This window comes from Hyla sarda, chromosome 9 (genome assembly GCF_029499605.1).
Source record: "Hyla sarda isolate aHylSar1 chromosome 9, aHylSar1.hap1, whole genome shotgun sequence".
In the NCBI taxonomy this organism is placed as follows: Eukaryota; Metazoa; Chordata; class Amphibia; order Anura; family Hylidae; genus Hyla; species Hyla sarda.
In genome coordinates, this window is record NC_079197.1 from 44,582,318 (window position 1) to 44,601,718 (window position 19,401).

Genomic DNA, 19,401 nt, shown 5'->3' on the forward strand with positions numbered 1-19,401 from the left:
ACGATCACTATGAATCATAACAGGAGACAGACCTCATTCTAGTAAATTATTAATAATTAACTTTTTTAATACCAAAATAAACTACTAAACACTACATTGACCCCTACTCTACATTAATAGTACATTACCTTTGCGCACAGCACCTTACAATCATGGCGCTGCTATGACGCGAGCGGAGGAGCTGCGCTTGCTTCATGCACGGATGTTCCCGGCAGCTATTGGCAGCCTTGTAGTGGCGGGCGTGCTGATATCCGCCATTAACCCCTCAGCTGCCTTGATCAATACAGATCACGGCACCTGCCGCGAGGATCAGTTCAGCCAAGATGGCGGACGGAGATCCCCTCACCTGCCTCCGCCGCTCTCCCATGGTCTTCTGCTCTGATCTGCCTTCCAACAGACCAGAGCAGAAGATTGCCGATAAAAAAGCCCCTCCCCAATAAAGATTTCAACCACCCATTTTATAAAAAATAGGGCAAAAACATATATGGTTTTGCCGCATTCGTAAATATCCAAACTATAAAAATATAATGTTAATGAACCTGTACAGTGAACGGCATTAAGGGGGAAAAAAGAGTCCCAAATTTCTACTTTTGCGATCAAAAAGTCACATATACGCAAAAGTATATGTAAAAAAAATAAATAAATACAGATCACGGTGCAAAAGTAGCCCTCACACATCCCCGCATACGGAAAAATTTGAATGTTAGAGGTGGTCAAAATAGGACAACTTTGAACGTACTGATTTTGTAAAAAAAAAAAAAAAAGTTTGAGATTTTTTTTAAAAACAGTACAACAATAGAAAAGTATGTAACCATGAGTATCACTTTAATCGTATTGACCGACAAAGTAAAGAAAACATGTAATTTATACTATAAAGTGTACAGCGTGAAAACCCCTACCCAACCCAAATCAGCAAAATTTTGATTTTCGTTTGAATTTCCTTACACAAACAATAATTTTTTGGGTTTACCATACATTTTAGGGTAAAAAGACCCCTCATATGGGTCTGTGAATGGAAATACAAGAGTTATGGATTTTAGAAGGAGAGGAGGAAAATACCAAAACGCAAAAATTTAATTTGCTGTGTCCTTGAGGCCAAAATGGGCGGTGTCCTTAAGGGGTTAATAAGCTGCAGAAAAATGCTAAAAGCTGTGACACCAGCCCAAAGACTCCATGAAGTGAAGTGAAGCTTGTCTATTTTTAGTTTTGTCAATTTTTTATAAATTGTAATGAATGTCTTTATTACTATTGTATAATTGATGATGATATTTTCATTGCATGTTCTGACGTGACGTCAATAACTCTTTGTTTTCCAGCTGGATAAACGTAGACTGTCTCTGGCTGCAGATGGCCAGGTGAACTGATGGGCACTTGTATTTGTTCACACATGGCTGCTCCATTCACTGCATGGGCACTTCTCTTGGGCTAATTCTATTAATTTGGGGCCACAATGGTGCTTAAAGTAACTGCCAATGGTCGGTTTCACGTTTTTGGGGAACCTGCACATATACATAGAATAGTGGTTTGTCACTTCAAAGATCTGGGCCTTAGGATTTTAGTAATATGTTTATATCCCTGTTTATAGGAAACAAAATTTTTATATTAATTTTGTAAATATTCTGCTTTTGTCTGTCAATAAGATTTTAGTAATATTTTTTATATCCTCATTTCTAGGAAACAGAGCATTTTCATATTAATCTGTATATATTCTGCATTTGTCTTCCAAGATTGAACATAACTTTTTGACATTTTCTGTTTTTTATTTGCCAATATTTGTTTTATTACTTCAATTTCATCAGTGTTGCACAGATAGAAGCAGCGCTATAAGTGTAATGTTGAGGCCTCAGGTATGCAGCAGAGCTGTGTGCGAGGGGGCTGTATTGCTATATGTAGATTTCTATGCTGCTCCATACCACAGAGCTTCAGAGAATATGTGAACTTCCATATGCAGTGCATTTGGAAAGTCTTAAAGGGGTACTCCACTGGAAAACATTTTTTTAATCACCTGGTGCCAGAAAGTTACAGATTTGTAAATTACTTCTATTAAAACATCTAAATCCTTCCAGTACTTATCAGCTGCTGTGATGATCCACAAGAAGTTCTTTTCTTTTTGAATTTCCTTTATGCCTGACCACAGTGCTCTATGCTGACACCTCTGTCCATTTTAGGAACTGTCCAGAGAATGAGCTAATCCCCATAGAAAACCTATCCTGCTCTGGACAGTTTCTTAAAATGGACAGAGGTATCAGCAGAGAGCACTGTGGTCAGACAGAAAGGAAATTCAAAAAGAAAATAACTTCCTGTGGATCATACAGCAGCTGATAAGTACTGGAATGGCTAAGATTTTTTAATAGAAGTAATTTACAAATCTAACACAAAAGAAAGCAACAGTGTCCGGCACTGCTGGGGTAAACTTGTTGGGACTAGGGATGTAATGGGTCATGTAAGAGAACAGTGTAGAGATATGGTTGTGCTCTGGTTCGCTCTAAACAGCAATATTCCAAACTTCTTAATCCAAGGATAATGAAGAAAAAACGGCAATCGCCAATCTTCTCTCTAAAATTCTTTCTTTATTGCAGAATACTCACAACATTTAAAACGTAGAGGGGAGAGAGGGATCGACAGGGGGGGGGGGGGGGTTCACAAACAGCCGACAGATTCTGTTTCACTCTGCTAGCGAGCTTCCTCCAGCCTAGAGAGTCAGGGAACTGTGCTGGTTCTTATACAGGTGAAAGGTGGACCCAGAATTAATCTGGACCGCCTACCTGCTCTGACGTGACTTGTGTGAACTCTATGGCTCACACTATTGGCTATAAATCGCCATTTTTAAACTCGTCAAAAGAACTCAGTACAAACATATACTACATATAAACTAAGTATTTAAAAACACTGTGCATAATCCACTTTCTCATTTAACCCCAGCGGGCCTGCTGCGGCAGTATGTATAATCCAAAACATTTCTCGTTGTAATAAGTACTTATCTAGGTTTTTTCCTGGCCTAGGACGCACTCTCTCTACTCCTGAAAACTTTAACTGATCAGTCTGTCCTCTGTGGGCTTCTAATACATGGGCGATCAGGCGCGGGGCTCCTTTAAAAGTGCGGAAAGAGTACATATGTTCTCTGATTCGCGCACTCAATTGCCTGATCGTTTTCCCTATGTAAAAAAACCCACAGGGGCAGAAAATAACATACCGTTTATACTCGAGTATAAGCCGAGTTTTTCAGCACGATTTTTCGTGCTGAAAACACCCCCCTCGGCTTATACTCGAGTGAACTCTCCACCCGCAGTGGTCTTCAACCTGCGGACCTCCAGAGGTTTCAAAACTACAACTCCCAGCAAGCCCGGGCAGCCATCGGCTGTCCGGGCTTGCTGGGAGTTGTAGTTTTGAAACCCCCGGAGGTCCGCAGGTTGAAGACCACTGCGGCCTTCGACATCATCCAGCCCCCTCTCACCCCCTTTAGTTCTGTACAGTACTCACCTCCGCTCAGCGCTGGTCCGGTGCTGCAGGACTGTCCGGAGAGGAGGTCGTCCGGTGGGATAGTGGTTCCGGGCTGCTATCTTCACCGGGGAGGCCTCTTCTAAGCGCTTCGGGCCCGGCCCCAGAATAGTCACGTTGCCTTGACGACAACGCAGAGGTACGTTCATCACCAACGTACTTCTGCGTCATCGTCCAGGCAACGCCTCTATTCCGGGCCCGCAGCGCGGAGAAGAGGCCCCCCCCAGTGAAGATAGCAGCCCGGAACCACTATCCCACCGGACGACCTCCTCTCCGGACAGCCCTGCAGCACCGGACCAGCGCCGAGCGGAGGCGAGTACTGTACAGAACTAAAGGGGGGTGAGAGGGGGCTGGATGATGTCGAAGGCCGCAGTGGTCTTCAACCTGCGGACCTCCGGAGGTTTCAAAACTACAACTCCCAGCAAGCCCGGACAGCCGATGGCTGCCCGGGCTTGCTGGGAGTTGTAGTTTTGAAACCTCTGGAGGTCCGCAGGTTCAAAACCACTGAGGGCGGATGATGACAAGAGGATGATGAAGGGGGGGGGGGGGTGGGATGATGAAGGGGGGTGGGGATGATGACAAGGGGATGATGAAGGGGGGGGTGTGGGATGATTACAAGGGGATGATGAAGGGGGGTGGGGATGATGACAAGGGGATGATGAAGGGGGGGGTGTGGGATGATGACAAGGGGATGATGAAGAGGGGGGGTGTGGGATGATTACAAGGGGATGATGAAGAGGGGGGGTGTGGGATGATGACAAGGGGATGATGAAGAGGGGGGGTGTGGGATGATGAAGGGGGGGTGGGATGATGACAAGGGGATGATGACAGGTGATGATGATGAGGGTCTGGATGATGACAGGCGGTGATGATGATGAGGATGTTAATGACAGGGGTCTGGATGATGACAGGGGGGGACGATGTATTTCCCACCCTAGGCTTATCCTCGAGTCAATAACTTTTCCTGGGATTTTGGGTTGAAATTAGGGGCCTCGGCTTATACTCGGGTCGGCTTATACTCGAGTATATACGGTAAACCACGTATTTTGTTCGGCACATAATAATATCTGTAACAGTATGTGTAATAGCGCCCATACGCATCGTCCTCAATTCGGCATTGTACCTACAGAAATTGCAAGACTTGTATTCAAAATTCCCTTTCGGGGCGGACTTCTCAAGCCCTGTCATTTTCCTGGGGTCAACTTCTCTTTTTTCAGAGTGTCTCCCAGCGTCTTGTTTTGTTCTGTAGGAAATGAGGGGTTTCCTTATTGCGACCTCTTTTAACTCTGAGTCGCTTTCTAAAAAGAACCAATTTTTTCTTATTGCTCTTTCAGTCATTGGATTATTTGGGGAGTTCTGAAATGTGAAGGTAAAACGTTTATTGTCTGTTGTCAAACCTTTTCTCTTTTTATTCTTTAATAACTCCTCTCTTTGAATTTTACTCTCTTTTTATCGTCCTTCTACAATTAGTTGTATTGGGTACTGTCTCTCAATTAACCTCTTTTGCAGCTCGTCTGCCTGGGTTTCGAAAGTAATATCTGATGCATTATTTCTTCTCAGACGTATAAATTGGCCATAAGGGACACCCTTCTTCACTGAATGGGTGTGTGAGCTCGCATAGTGAAGGGTGTTCCTGGCCATCTCTTTCCTGTATCCCTCACTGACAATCTTATTGTGGTCTACGTTAAGTCTTACATCAAGGAATTCAATAGAGGACCCACCATACTGAAAAGTGAACGACAAATTCATTTTGTTAACCTCATTCAAGTAATTAACGAAATCGCTAAACTGACTCTCTGTGCCTGCCCATGCTATTAAGACATCGTCTAATTTACAAATCTGTTTAACTTTCTGGCACCAGTTGATTTAAAAAAGATTTTTTTTCATGTGGAGTACCCCTTTAAGACCATTTCACTTTTTCACGTTTTAAAATCCATGTTTTCCCCAATCATTCTGCTTTCATGTACCCCATTCTGCACTCAATTCCCCATAATGAGAATGTGAAAACAGAATGTTAAATATCTTTGATAATTTATTGAAGAAAACTAAAATATTGCATTGACGTAAGTTGAAGCACTTTCCGCAGCAATGACAGCATCCATCAGTCTTCTTTAGGAACGTGCCACAAGGTTTGCACACCTTAATTTGGGGATTTTATGCCATTCCTTGGATCCTGTGGTGAAAGCCATTTTCAGGTTTATTTAGGGATGTTCAATTGGGTTCATAGAAGTGATCAGGCTGGGCCACTTATGGAAATTCGAGAGCTGTTCCTAAGCCTCTCCTGTGTTGTCTTGGCTGTGTGCTTAGGGTCATTGTATTGTCCAAATGTGAACTAAAAGTCCAGAGTACTCTGGATAAAATTTTCATTAAAGTACTTTATGTTCGGGAAAAGTTCGGGAAAAGCTGAATGGAGCAGTCTTACTGTCCCAACCACAAACAACCGTGGCCACTACCATGCTTCATTGTAGGGATGGTACAATGAGTAGTGCCTGGTTTCCTCCAGATATGACACTTAGAATTGAGACCAGAAACTTAAATTATGGTTTAGACAAGAAAATCTTGTTTCTCCCAGTCTGAGAGTTCTTTTAGGTGTTTTTTTTTTTTTGTGTGCAAACTTTGTTTCTTTTACTGAGGAGAAACTTCCTTCTGGCCCCTCTGCCATAAATCCTGGATTGCAACATAAGAGCCCAGATTGGTGCAGCACTGCAGCGATGGTTAACCTTCTGAGCTTTTCTCCTATCAGTTTACAAAATCTTTGGAGCTCAACCAGTGTGACCATTGGGTTCTTGGTCATCTTTCTTACCAAGGCCCTTCTCCCCAGTGACGTAGTATTTTGTGGGGCGGTCAGCTCTTGCAAGAGTCCTAGTTGTTCCAGACGTCTTTATTTAAGAAATATAGAGGCCACTGTGCTCTTAGGAACTTTCATTGCAGCAGAATTTTTTTGGCTTCCTTCTCTAGTTCTGTCCCTTTGCACAATCCTGTCTCTGAGCCCTACAGGTAGTTCTTTTCCCATAATGGTTTGGTTTTTGTTCTGATATACATGGTCATCTGTGAGACTTTATATAGACAGGGCTGTGCCTTTCAGATCATGTCCAAAACAACTAGATTTACTACGGGTGACTTGGAGATGATCAAGAGAAATGAGAGGCCTTCAGAGCTAAATTTCAAGTGTCATAGCAAAGGGTCTGAATACTTATGTCCATGCAAGCCTTTGCTAATTTATTAAAAAGTTAAAAAGGAACCGGCACTGTGTTCAGGACTCCAGGTCCAAGTGGGTGCTCTGCTGTCTGGGATAGGACTCGATATCCCTTGAATGCCCAGTCAAAAAAGGAAGAAGCGGCACTCCAGAATAAGTAGAAAAAAGTGGTGGTTTTATTCACCCATCTTGTGAATAGTGCTACGTTTCGGTCTTCTCAATGAGACCTTTTTCAAGCCAGTGGTACAACATACATCACTTCCTTTTATATGGTGCTTAACAGTGACATCAGTACTTCTGATTTGCATAATATATGCATATAAACAAAAATCTAAACACAAATCTATATAGTGTATCACAAATATACAGCAAAAAGGCATACAGTGTTATGCAACATATCATGTGTCATCAATCTTCATATTCCGATCATCAGTACTTGTGTAATTACAACCATAAAACATAATAATATTTTCTCTAAAGTGGGCTGTGACTCACTCATTAACCTTCAGTGACATGTATACGCCCCCATCTTCCATTCAGCACTCTGTCTCCATTTTGTAAACAAACAGAGAGCGCAGGACCGGAACCACTGTTCACAGTCCTCGCGCTCTCACGATGTTTGCTCAGGGCTACAGACGGCCAATCGTGCGTACACTAGTATGCGCAGACGTATTCAGGTATGAGCGCATGTGCGCGCAAACGCGAAAAAACATTTGCATGCGTACCTGTAATTGTGCCCGATGTTTCAAGATGGAATTGCGGATATCCCGAGAACCAGCTTCTATATTGGAGCGCATGCGTTATATGTTCTCTTGTTTCCGCATAGCCATATTAGATGCTGGAAAATGTCAATTTCTGCCCAGAATCTGCCAATGAAGATGTGGTTGTCTCTAGCAACCTATGTCCGTGGGGATAAATAGTGGCACATATAAGATCTATAAGTCTATAGTAGATATACGTATACCAATATATATAAAAATAAGTATATTAATATAAAAAAATAATATATATATATATATATATATATATATATATATATATATACACATATAGAGAGAGAGAGATGAGTCCCCCAGTGATAAATTAACACACATGCAAGAATGCATGCTATTAATTTTTTTAATTTTTTATCTTTCTGGTTCCGTCCGTGAACTATATATAATACACCACGGCCCGTAACAACTATAGTTATGGACGTCAGGAGGGTGTACATAACACTCTCCAGCACAACATGGTCAGTCAAGGTGGTAGAGGTACAGTGTTTCTGTTACCCCCCACCTGTCCGTCACATTTAAGTGACCCCACAATTACTCAAGGTACGGCCCTGCAATGTATACAAACACTGCATGACCCCTAGTGAAACTCATCCAGAAAACATTATTGAGGGACTCTTACCGAAATAAATCAAAATGTGCTCCAACACTAAGTATTCATCCCCGCCGAACTAAAAGGATGCACAGGTACAATCAACATATCCATGTTAATAATTTATTGGGCATATTAAGCATAGAAAGCGTTCATACTGTATACGCCCCTTGGTCCCCTGGTCCCAGAGCAAAAACATCGAAACAGGAAAAAATCTATATATCATATTACAATGGTTCGAAACTTCCGCGGATATAACAGTCGTGTTGAAGGGTGTATCTTGGGGTTTCATGTGAGTCCAATTGTTTCCAGAAAAACTGTGAAGAAAATACATAAATGTCAAAAAAGGAGAGAAAAAAAGAACATGTTGATGTAGATTAAAGCGGGGCAGCCTCCAACTCGGACCTGACCATAGAAGGGTTCTGTTCACAATATTGGAAGCCGCTGGAGTGTGCAAACGTTTGGATACACCAGTGGCTTCCAGTATTGTAAACCGCAACATGCTCCATATAAGGGAGGTATCCCTTACTTGCCATGCTGCCAACTGCGCATAGTACGTGCAGGCAAGTTCTGGACTTGCCACTTTAGAGAAGTCCATTTGCAGTCTGCAATTATCTGTAAATAACAGGTGCTAAGTGGCAGCAGCTAGCTCTGGCAAATCACCAGTTGTTTTGGGCTGCACCTGCATCTGCTACTCTTTAAAGCGTACTTGTCATAGTGGAGGAAAAAAGTGATATGTTACTCAGTACCTAATCTCGATCATGTACATATATCATTGGACCTATATATCCCTAACAAATAGTATTTATATCTTGCTCACCTGCTTTGTGTTCTTGCCTTCTTGAGGGGGCGTGTTCATCTCTCCCCCTCACTGTGGATTACTCATCTGCAGTCTGGGAGCAGCCTGGCAATCTGCAGGTCACTGCACTCTGTAACCCTTTCCTCTCTGGGCAGTCTGCAAATCACTGCACAGTAGTTTTTATGCATACATTTTCAATCTGTTCCTAGTAAAGCTGGATGCTAATCAGCATAGCTGTCACTATGTGTGTCATTCAGCTTTCACAGACTCCTGAATGTCTAATCAGCTTCTTTTGTCATTCAGGAATCAGAGAACGCTTTGACTATTCAAGCATGCTGTGAGTTGTAGTTTTGCAAAAGCTGGAGCTGCAGTGTTTGTAAAGCACTGTGTTAGAGCAATGTTGCCTTTAGCTGTTGAAAAACTACAACTCCCAGCATCCTTTTGTCTGTAGTATTGCAAGAGCTGGAGGCACATAGATGGAACATACACAGCTCTAAAACAGAGTTTTACAAAGGTTGTACCCCCAGCTGTTACAACTCCCATCATGAAAGTTATAGTTTAGGAACAGCTTAAGGCTGTAGTGGTGCAATGGTGATCTCCTATACTGGATACCAACACACTTTACAGCCGGTATTCAGTATGCTGCAAAATACAGAGTATTCTGTCTGCATAAAGATAGATGACTCCTAGTGGCAGCTATTTTAATTTTAGATTTTTCAGTAAAATGGATTTTTTTTTAAATAAATGTAAATTTAAGTCATCTTATCAGTAGTACTACAAAAATAGAAGTTTTTCATAATGACTGCCTCTTTAAGCTTAGGAAAAGACACGGCTTTTTTTTTTTTTTTTTGTTGCCCAGAACAATAAACTACAAAAAACTGCCATAACTTTTTACTCCCAAGGTTCAGGTTTTTTTTTTTTTTTTTTTTTTTTTTTTTTCAAAAAGTGTATATAAGTATTGGCATTTTTCTTTGCCATTTTATGTGATACTTTCATCATGTGACTCAAGGATTTCTATTAAGAAATTTAGGAGGGATGCCAGAAAAAACACCAAAATCTATATACACAGTGGATTTTCCGTAGAAGTCTATGGGGAAAAAAAAAAAAACACCCAACATTTCATGAAAAAATTTCAAAAATTGCACAAAAGGGTTTAAATACAGCAGAAACAAAATGTCGTGCCAGTAGGATACCATGAAGGAAAGCCCTTAAAACTGGGAGCTGAGAGGAAGACACAAGTGTAATTTATTTAGGATATGCAGGGATTCATTTCATGTTGAAGGGTATGTTCACGATGTGGACCTGCTGCAGATTTTCTGCTTTTGCTGCCTTGATGCAGAAACTCTGCAGATCTGCATCATGTAGCATACCTCATAATCGGGCCTCCTGACTCTCCCCTGAAAAGTGATGTTGGGGAAGAGAAGGGTCAGGAATGTTTAAAATTTGTCACAGAATACTTTTTGTTTACCTAAAGATAAGCTTTCACTATAGGAATGTGGCTGAGGTGTTCCCTCTTCTCCTTGTTGAGAACATATGCACACTCAACTGAATATACGTGTCTGGGGGGAAATTGGGACATATAGTTGTAGGCTGACAGTTTTCAAAGGTGTATGGCCATCTATAGGTGCAGTATGCCCTCTGGATTCAGGACTCCTGTGCAACAAAATAATCCATAATGACTTAGAAAGTAATGAGGAACACGATTTTTATGATTTTATAGCACAAAATTATGAAATATGGTAAGTTATTTTTTTTTTGTGACATTTATCACAGATCTTTTTCAACACTCAAGATTTGGATTTTGAAAATGCGAAAAAAAAAATTAATAGCAAAACTTACCGTACACTTTGGAGCTGGTGAGGAGAGAGTTATAAGCTTAAATTTGTGTTAGCGCTTACATATCATGAATTATAGGTGGCAATATTAACGGTTGTCACTCTACTGTAACCCACCAAGTATTATTGACTTCTCATAATTGGAGATTTACCCGTATAAGGAAAACCGACCAACTAACTTGATGCTTCTTACGAATTGGGATGCCTGTCAGCAGGTGGGAGCTTGAATGGCACAACATAATCTGCCAAAATATATGCTATCAAAAATTATGATTTTGGGACTATGCTTGGCAAATCTCAATATATCACATAGTGCTGATTTTTTTTTTTTTAAGTTGAAGTGCTTGAAGTGAAAGAAACAACCTGTATATGGTGTCAAAAAAGTATAATACAGCAATTTACTAATATTTTGTTAGCCATAGTGCACAAATCTCTCCAGATCAGCTCTGCTCTCTCCCTTGTAGCGGTTGCACTCTCTGAATTCAGTCTGCTCCCACCCCTTAGCTCCCCTCCTCTCCCTTTCTGTCTGCTAATATTATTGATGTGAAGAGGGGAATTTATTACTTCTCATTAGATTTTAAGGCATCAGGAAACTTTTCTCTGATGAGACAGCAGTATGCCCGTTCTGATGGAAACTACTGTGAGGGAGGTTTCCTTTTGCCTTATAATCTAATGAGCAGTAATATGAGCTCCCCTTTTCACATCAATGGTCTTGTCCTGAGTAGAGAGGAGGGAAGGGGTTGCAGAGACAGGAGCTCTGCTTTCAGAGCATGTGACGTGATGTCACAGCTTAGGTGATAACTGAAGATCTGTGCACTATGACTAATAACATTACAAAAGTAAGTTGCTTTATTTTACTTTTTGACACCATATACAGGTTCTTTCTTTTGCTGGACAACCCCTTTAAAAGTAATTTCAATAATTATAAAAGCAATTTTATTCACTATGCTGCATGGCATAATTGGTAGACTTCTGCTTAATGGGACATGTCTTTCCCTGCAATCTCTTTATAATGGTGAGTACAGCTTTGATGTGTTTACACTGTTAATTTATGTTGTGTTTTTATTGGTGAATGAGTTCATTAATCACGTAAAAAAAGCAAGTTAAAAACATAGGGCTTTTATGTAAATTAGGCTCAGCAAGTTCTCTATGCGCTAAGGCACCTGAGGACCAAGAACAGATTTTAAAGCTTCCTAATACTGTATTTGTAGACTGACTTGCATATCTGCTTTACCAACTAACTGTGCATTAATGCTAAGATTTCATATTTTCAATGCTTGATATTTCATATTATGTTTCCTGATACAGGATGTGGATATATTTTCAGCTGCGTCACTGGTAAATATAATTTTACTTATTTGTATTTACCATAAGTAATGTACAATGCATATGGAAAGTCTTCATACCCCCTCACTTTTTTCACATTTTTGTTTTGTTATAGCTTTGTGCTAAAATAAACATTTTAAACCCCTCCCCCAATCAGTTTGTAGTCAATAAGAATTTGAAAACAGAATTTTAGAGATTTTTGCACATTTATTAAAAAGGAAGAACTAAAACTTTGCACATATATACATATGCTATGACACTTGAAATTTAGCTCAGGTTTCTCCTGATCATCTTTTTAGATGTTTCTACAATTGATTGGAGTCACCTGTGGTAGATTCAGATGATTTGATTGGATTTGGAATGATAAAGCCCTGTCTATATTAGGTTTCAAGGGCTGACCATGCACATCATTACATTAAGAGTACAAACCAAGCAATAAAGAACTGCCTGTAGAGCTCAGAGACAAGAGTGGGTGGATGTAAGATAAATAAACGAAAAACAAAGGTGCGCTTCTAGTGCAGGCGGTTAAAGTTGAGATAAGTGGGAAGCTTATCGGCTGAATTTGTGGGAGGGGCCAGGTTGCCTCTCTGCAGCCGGGGCGTTCGTGGCACAGCGTTGGTGGACGTCGGAGGAAGGTGACGTCATCAATCAGGGACTTCCGGTTCTGGGAGCGGCGCACAGTGAGCGGGCGGTGTACGTCTCTAGACTCACATCAGAGATTGGGTAAGTGCCGGGTCCCGGTACCTGTCAAGATGACCGTTTCGTGACTAAGCATGTAGCCCGCTGCGAGGGCAGTTATCCGCCGGCCGGGAGTTCGGTTTCACTTGTGCGGTATGGGATCGGTCCTTGGTGGACTCTTGGGATCCTTGCATACACAGGAGTCGGGAGGTGAATAGCAATACACATGATGCAGGGGGAGGGGGGCGGTTGGTTCGGGCAGTGCCGCAGGTGTCGTACACCACAGATGTCATAAGGTGGTATATTCTGTAATGTCGCAGCATTTGCAACACAAGAATGCTGTAAGATCATTGAGCTGCAAGTTGTCACAGATGTTAGGGGTAATGTCACATTGCAAGGGGTTGTCATATCATGTATTTGTACTTTACAGGTACATGAGTACTTGGTGCAAGTCCTGTCGACATTCTAGACTGGTAGGTATGCTTTAAGTGTATATAGTAGCACTTGGGGTTAGAGGTTGTTATAATTGATGCAAGGTTATTTGACTATCCTGACTGATGCGGATGGTTCAGGCAATGCGCGTGCTGTGGTTGCTCTGGAGACATGGCTATGGGGGTACCACATACAGCAAGGCGGTGGTCATGTTTCTGGAGCGGTCATTGGCCGCGTATTCTTGAGCGAGTATCGGTATGTTGTCATAAGACGTTGTATGGACCAAACTCTGATGCAACTTGCTGGATTGGAGTCTGACTTATATATATAAAAAAAAATGTTGTGCACTTTACCACGACTGGTCTCGCGATGGACATTTCAGGACACATAAGACGCCACTTAGGAGCAGGTGGTTCCGGCATTCCTGACACCGTTGCATACATTTATGACTACTGACACAGAGCCACACGTTGTAAATGAGTAGGCATTTACCCGCTGTCCTGACACGCTTTTCAGGGGGTTAACCTACAGCTGGTTTGCTGCTGACACGTTTTCAGAGCTTACCTTACGGCACACTGTTAAGTAGGCGTTAGCCCGTGTTCCTGACACGCTTTCAGGGGGGCAACCTACATTTGGTTGCTGCTGACACGTTTTTCAGAGCATACCACACGTCACACATGTGAGTAGGCATTAACCCGTTGTCCTGACACGCTTTTCAGGGGGTAGCCTACGACTGGTTTGCTGCTGACACATTTTTCAGAGCTTACCTTACGGCACACTTTTGAAGTAGGCGTTAGCCCGTGTTCCTGACACGCTTTCAGGGGGGCAACCTACGATTGGTTGCTGCTGACACGTTTTCAGAGCATACCACACCTCACATATGAGTAGGTATTCAACCCGTTGTCCTGACACACTCAGGGGGGTTAGCAACGATTAGGTTGCTGCTGACACGTCTTCAGAGCAAATACACGACGATATTGAGGTACGCGACTGTCTCCTGACATATCTGTAAGGAGGGGGCCACAACAAGGTGGCTACTGACACGGTTGTCAGAGCAAATTGCATGATTCTTAGGCATGATGTAACACGGAACCTCACTCGCACATGGTGTCATGATGGTATTAGTGTGACGGTTGCACGGTTCCATAAACGGGGTACCACGGCAGTTGGGATGGTTCACGGTGTTTTCTCAGCCTATCGAACTAATATAGCCGTTTCAATAGGTGGTACACGGTGAGGTGGTAGGCACTTGAGTCCAAAAGTTTGTTACAATGGTAGCATGCTAATATGTCATGTTGTTTTAGGTCCTTGCCAGACGATTGGCGCTGGTTGTTTGCAGGTCAGTAATCAGGGGGTGAGTTCAGGTCGAGTTGTTAGTCGTATGTGGTTTTCATGTCTCATTAATCTTTCCCCGGCACCCATTACGGCCCGGACAGGTGGTGGCATCATGTCGAACGCATCAGACATTGAGGAGACGGTGTCTTTCCCAGAGACCCCTGCCAGGAGTTCCGAGCAGGGAGTGGGTATTGCTTATAGGTCATGGACAATTCCCAGATTAGCTGCTAATGTCAGGAGAGGAAGCTAGCGGAAGTCAACAGGAAATGTCAGGGCAGACTGTGGCCACGTCTTTGGCACAACTACACAACATGATGAACAGCATGATGTCCTCTTTGTCCAGCCTGCAATCCAGATTGGACACGTTTGAGAGGGGTAGTACACCCCAGGCATCAGTTCCTCCTGCTGCGGTTGCACCGGCAACCCCAGCTAATCCCGTGGTGGCAGCACCTGTAGGTAGGGGAACTATGCCTCCAAATATCACGCCATCCCACTTCATTCCCGCTGCCATCCGCAGAGATATCCTTGACGGCAAGGACGTTAACCTGGCATCCTTGCTTATCAGTACTCAGGACATCACTGAGACTAAGACAGTAGCGTGTGGGGGAGGTTTCGGTTGTCTTTAAGAGTAAGGATGCCAGGTTAAACCGCAAGCTCACAATAGTTGAATTCGTCATTGCTTTCAGTCTATACAGAGATGTGGTTTGCACAGAAAAACCAGAAAGAAGGGAGGAGCTGGATCTGTACTTATACAAGTTGTCTGAATTTGCATACAAATATGGCGGGTCCTACTTCTATGAGTACCACAAGTCCTTTGCGGCAATGGCAGCGGCGGGGGTCAGTCAGTTCGCTTACGAAACAGACTGGAGTGTCGTGGACACCGAACTGTTTTGTAAGCACTTTGCTGGGTTGAAGGCACCTGCACGATCTGCCAATCTATTCCCCACACAGCCCCGTGGTGTTCCAGCATCAGCCACGAACCGGAGCCGACGTTTTCGTCTGCAGTAGACAAACTGGGGTGCCCCGTGAGATACCTGGGCAAGAGCCAGTGTAGTAATGAAGAAGTGGACCTCAGTGCTTCTAAACATCAGGCATGTTATAGAAATACGCACTCAAACCCCCAGCCGTGAACAGCAAACTGTTCATGTGCTCTAAGCCTCCCATTAAACTACAATATCGCATCTATAACAGTGGGAGCGCAACGTTGTAAGCAGAACGCACTTCCACTACAGTCTTTTTACCCAGCCTCGAGCGCAAACTCCTTCATAACTCGCTGCACGCCGTAAGGTGACATCAGTGCTGCCTAACATTTTGAACATACAGTTCCGTTGCCTTCCTTTCAATTGTGTGATTTCTAAATAATGCTTTATTATTCTTTGGCAAGAATAAATGGCAATTTATTTTATGTTTTATATTTATGCAAATTTTCTTTTTTTACTGTGACCTATGACCCCGATGAAGTTTTATCTCCCGGGTCTTTTAAACTGTGTTTGTGTATCCTTGTATTAAGCCTGATGAAGAGTCGGGTGCGGGCTCGAAACTTTTATGTTGCATAAATAAAAGACCATTTTCTACACTGTTGGCTGCTGTTTCCACAATTTTCCTGGGAGGAGAAGCGCCAGTCGTGAAGTCCGCTCTTTTTATTATCCACCATCTCACATGATTGGGTGGAGGCACAGATCTGGATAAAGGTACAAAATATTTCTGCTGCCTTGAAAGGTCTCAAGAGCACATTGGCCTCCATTATTCTTAAATGAAGATTCAAATTTGGAGATTTTTTTTTTTTTTACCATTGCTCTGATTCTCTCAAGCGCTGTGAGATTTGATGGGGTCCATCAGTGGAAGTTATTTTCCAGTCACTCCAGAAATTATCAATTGGATTCAAGTCAGGGTTCTAGCTGGTCCACTTGTCTATTAGAAAGATGAAGTGGAAGTTCACACATCCAAGTAGAAGTTCACCAAAAGAATATTAACTTTTAGGTGTGGCCCAGCCAAAGCCCAGATCTTAATCCAATTGAACATCTGTGGGGTGATCTGAAGAGGGCCATGCACAGGAGATGTCCTCATAAACTAACAGATTTGGAAAACTTTTGCAAGGAAGAATGGACTCCTACCCATAAAGACAGATTGCTGTAATAAAATCAAAAGGTGTTTCAACAATGTATAAGTTTAAGAGTGTGCACACTTATGCAGCCAGGTTATAGTGGGGTTTTTTTCTCACACCTTTGGATAGGGGATAAGATGTATCAGGGCTGGAGTACCCCTTTAACAAACAAAGACCAGAACCTGCAAGGGCAGAGAATAACCACATCTGAGGTCAAGGCAGGTAGCCCTGGTGCATGCTCAGAAGAATAACCAAGGGTCAGAATCCAATGGGTGGAAGGCAGGAACAGGGGACATGGAATTAATATCTCATTTTCTGCATATAAGGCAGCAAAATGACCCAGCACTGATCTAGGAAATTGGCTGGAATTCTTCTTCTGATGAGACAACACGTGGCTGGTTCTGTGAGATTGTATGTTGGTGGGGTTGTTTTATTCACACACTTCCTATGCTCTAAAGTATAGATGACGTGCTCCAAAAGTCATACATGCCCAAGCACTCATGTTCTGGCATCCGCGCCATAGTAAATGCGAGATTTGTTTCAGGCATGCTCACCTTGGTACAGTTGTCCCTGGCTGCCATGACAGAGAAGACTGGCCAAGGATCTTGACAGTGCCAAGATAAATGAGCCCTTCTGGCTCCATGTCACCCCAAGACCTAAAGTTCAAGAGTCATAGCAAAGGGTTTATCTACTTATGTCCATGCAAAATTGTAGTTCTTACTTTTTAATAAATTTGCAAACATTTCTATAATTCTATTTTTACCTTTTTATTATGGTGCCTTGAGTACAAACTGATGGGGGAAATTTAGATTTTTTTTATTTTTATTATTGTTATTTTAGCACAAGGCCACAACATAACAAAATGTGAAAAATGAAAGAGTCTGAAGACTTTTTGAATGTATTGTATGTTAAGTGTTTTTTTTTTTCTATTTAATAGGGGACTTTGTTTATTTCCCATGCCCTAATTTGTCATTCTAAAACAGAAACCTGGAGACCCACTATCCTCTTCTGGGGACCTCTCCACATCACTCTTCTCCGATAGCAACAGCTCTTATGACAGCCGACAAGGCCAATGGCTCAGAAGAAGACGACTGGATGGGGCCCTGAACAGAGTTCCTGTAGGCTTCTATCAGAAAGTCTGGACAATCTTACAAAAGGTGAAATAAAAACCTAAACATTTGAGAACTTTAGTTTTATGGGCAGTGTGAAAGTAAATCTATTCATTCTGCCATATGTAATGTATTTTTCATTTTATTTCATTTAGTGCCATGGGTTGTCTATAGAGGGCTTCGTCCTGCCATCCTCTAGCACACGGGAGGTAAAGCATATCCTATATAAGCATGTCTCCTAATCATCCAATTTCTTAGAATGACAATACACTGTATAATAAATACTTGGTCCTCTAAGTGCATTGATCACACAATACTCAAATCTTTTATTTGCTACACACAGATGACCCCAGGCGAGCTAAAATTTTCTGCGCATGTGGAGTCTGTACTTAATCGTGTGCCACAGCCGGAGTATCGCCAGCTGCTAGTGGAAGCCATATTGGTTTTAACTATTCTCGCTGATGTAGAAATCTACAGTGTGGGTGGCATCATCCATGTGGAGAAGATTGTGCATCTTGCTAATGACTTGTTCTGTCAGGAGCAGGTATTATACTTTTCTGACTTATTGCATGTATTACTTGTTTCATCATTTACCACTATATTGCTTTGTTATTGCATCTGTCCATTAATGTGTTCTGTGTATTCATCATTTTATAAAATAAGTCCACTATAGTGACAATAAAATCTCTTTAGCTATTAAGTTACATTAATGTAACCTTCATGGGGTAACTACCAGGGCAGCAGGTGCTATTGGGCTGAGGATTTAATGGGCACCAGAATCCTGCCAATCAGCTGCATCACAGGATTTAGGAGTGCTAAATACATGCTGAGGTTCTAGTAGTAGATTGAGGATATTACTCATCCAATTTTTCATAATCTCACTCTCTCTTTGACATACTTCTCCAACTAATTATTCATAGACAAATACTGTTTATTTAATGAACATTTGTGAATATTTTTTGTGGCTGATGTGAGATTATAAATTACATTTTAATATCTTGGCTTTTTTTCTCTCCTGTTTGCAGAAAGCCCTTGGTGCAGATGATGCCATGTTGAAAGTAGATCCTGAAACTGGAATTTGTGCCTTGCTGTATGATAGTGCCCCCAGTGGACGTTTTGGCTCCATGACATACCTCTCCAAAGCCGTGGCAATAACACTACAGGAATCCCTTCCACACGGTGGTTGTTCCATGCAGTGACCACACATCAGAACATTAGAGAGGATGAACCTGTAACACACTACATGACTTCCCTGCTGTTGTTGTGATGATGCTTACATGTAATACACAAACCTGAGGGTTTCCCTCAACAAAAGATCCCCCCACCCCCTCTAAAAAGAAAAAAAAGTGTTTATTGAACTCCGTAGAGTCTATCCTAACCAAATAGAAAAGTTAAAATCCCAGCGTGACTCTAATGTTGTTCTATCAGCACTACTAAAGAAATATATAATGGAGCAGATCTCCACAACGTGGTATGTTTGCTGTGCGAATGTATGTATGACCATATGGGGAGACCCTCTCTCAAGTAGCCGCTTTGCAGTTATTTACTGCTATAGTGTTAGAGTACACTGCTGCTGATTAAAAGACGCACTATAGCCGTCCCAGACATTTCGCCAATGAATCGTCTTTGTCAAGGACTCTGAGTCCTTGATTATAGTTCATTACCCTGGGATCTTCTGGGAGATTGATTTTGATGATGCTTACATGCATCCCTCCATTAGGTTA

At 42.1% G+C, this 19,401-nt stretch overlaps 1 protein-coding gene across 6 annotated transcripts in view; it reads left to right on the forward strand.

The window, feature by feature from the left end:
* Positions 1-18,972, forward strand: part of PHKA1 (phosphorylase kinase regulatory subunit alpha 1) — a 94,939-nt gene extending 75,967 nt beyond the window's left edge. For 4 of the 6 annotated variants that reach the window (XM_056540228.1, XM_056540231.1, XM_056540229.1 and 1 more), the window contains 6 exons: positions 1,317-1,355; positions 12,002-12,031; positions 17,552-17,725; positions 17,833-17,886; positions 18,021-18,221; positions 18,703-18,972. In XM_056540228.1, coding sequence (XP_056396203.1) covers positions 1,317-1,355; positions 12,002-12,031; positions 17,552-17,725; positions 17,833-17,886; positions 18,021-18,221; positions 18,703-18,876 — 672 coding nt within the window. In that variant the 3' untranslated portion in view covers positions 18,877-18,972. The remainder of the gene's footprint in view (positions 1-1,316; positions 1,356-12,001; positions 12,032-17,551; positions 17,726-17,832; positions 17,887-18,020; positions 18,222-18,702) is intronic. The other 2 variants (XM_056540230.1, XM_056540232.1) reach the window with 1 other exon arrangement.
* Positions 18,973-19,401: the final 429 nt, after the last annotated feature.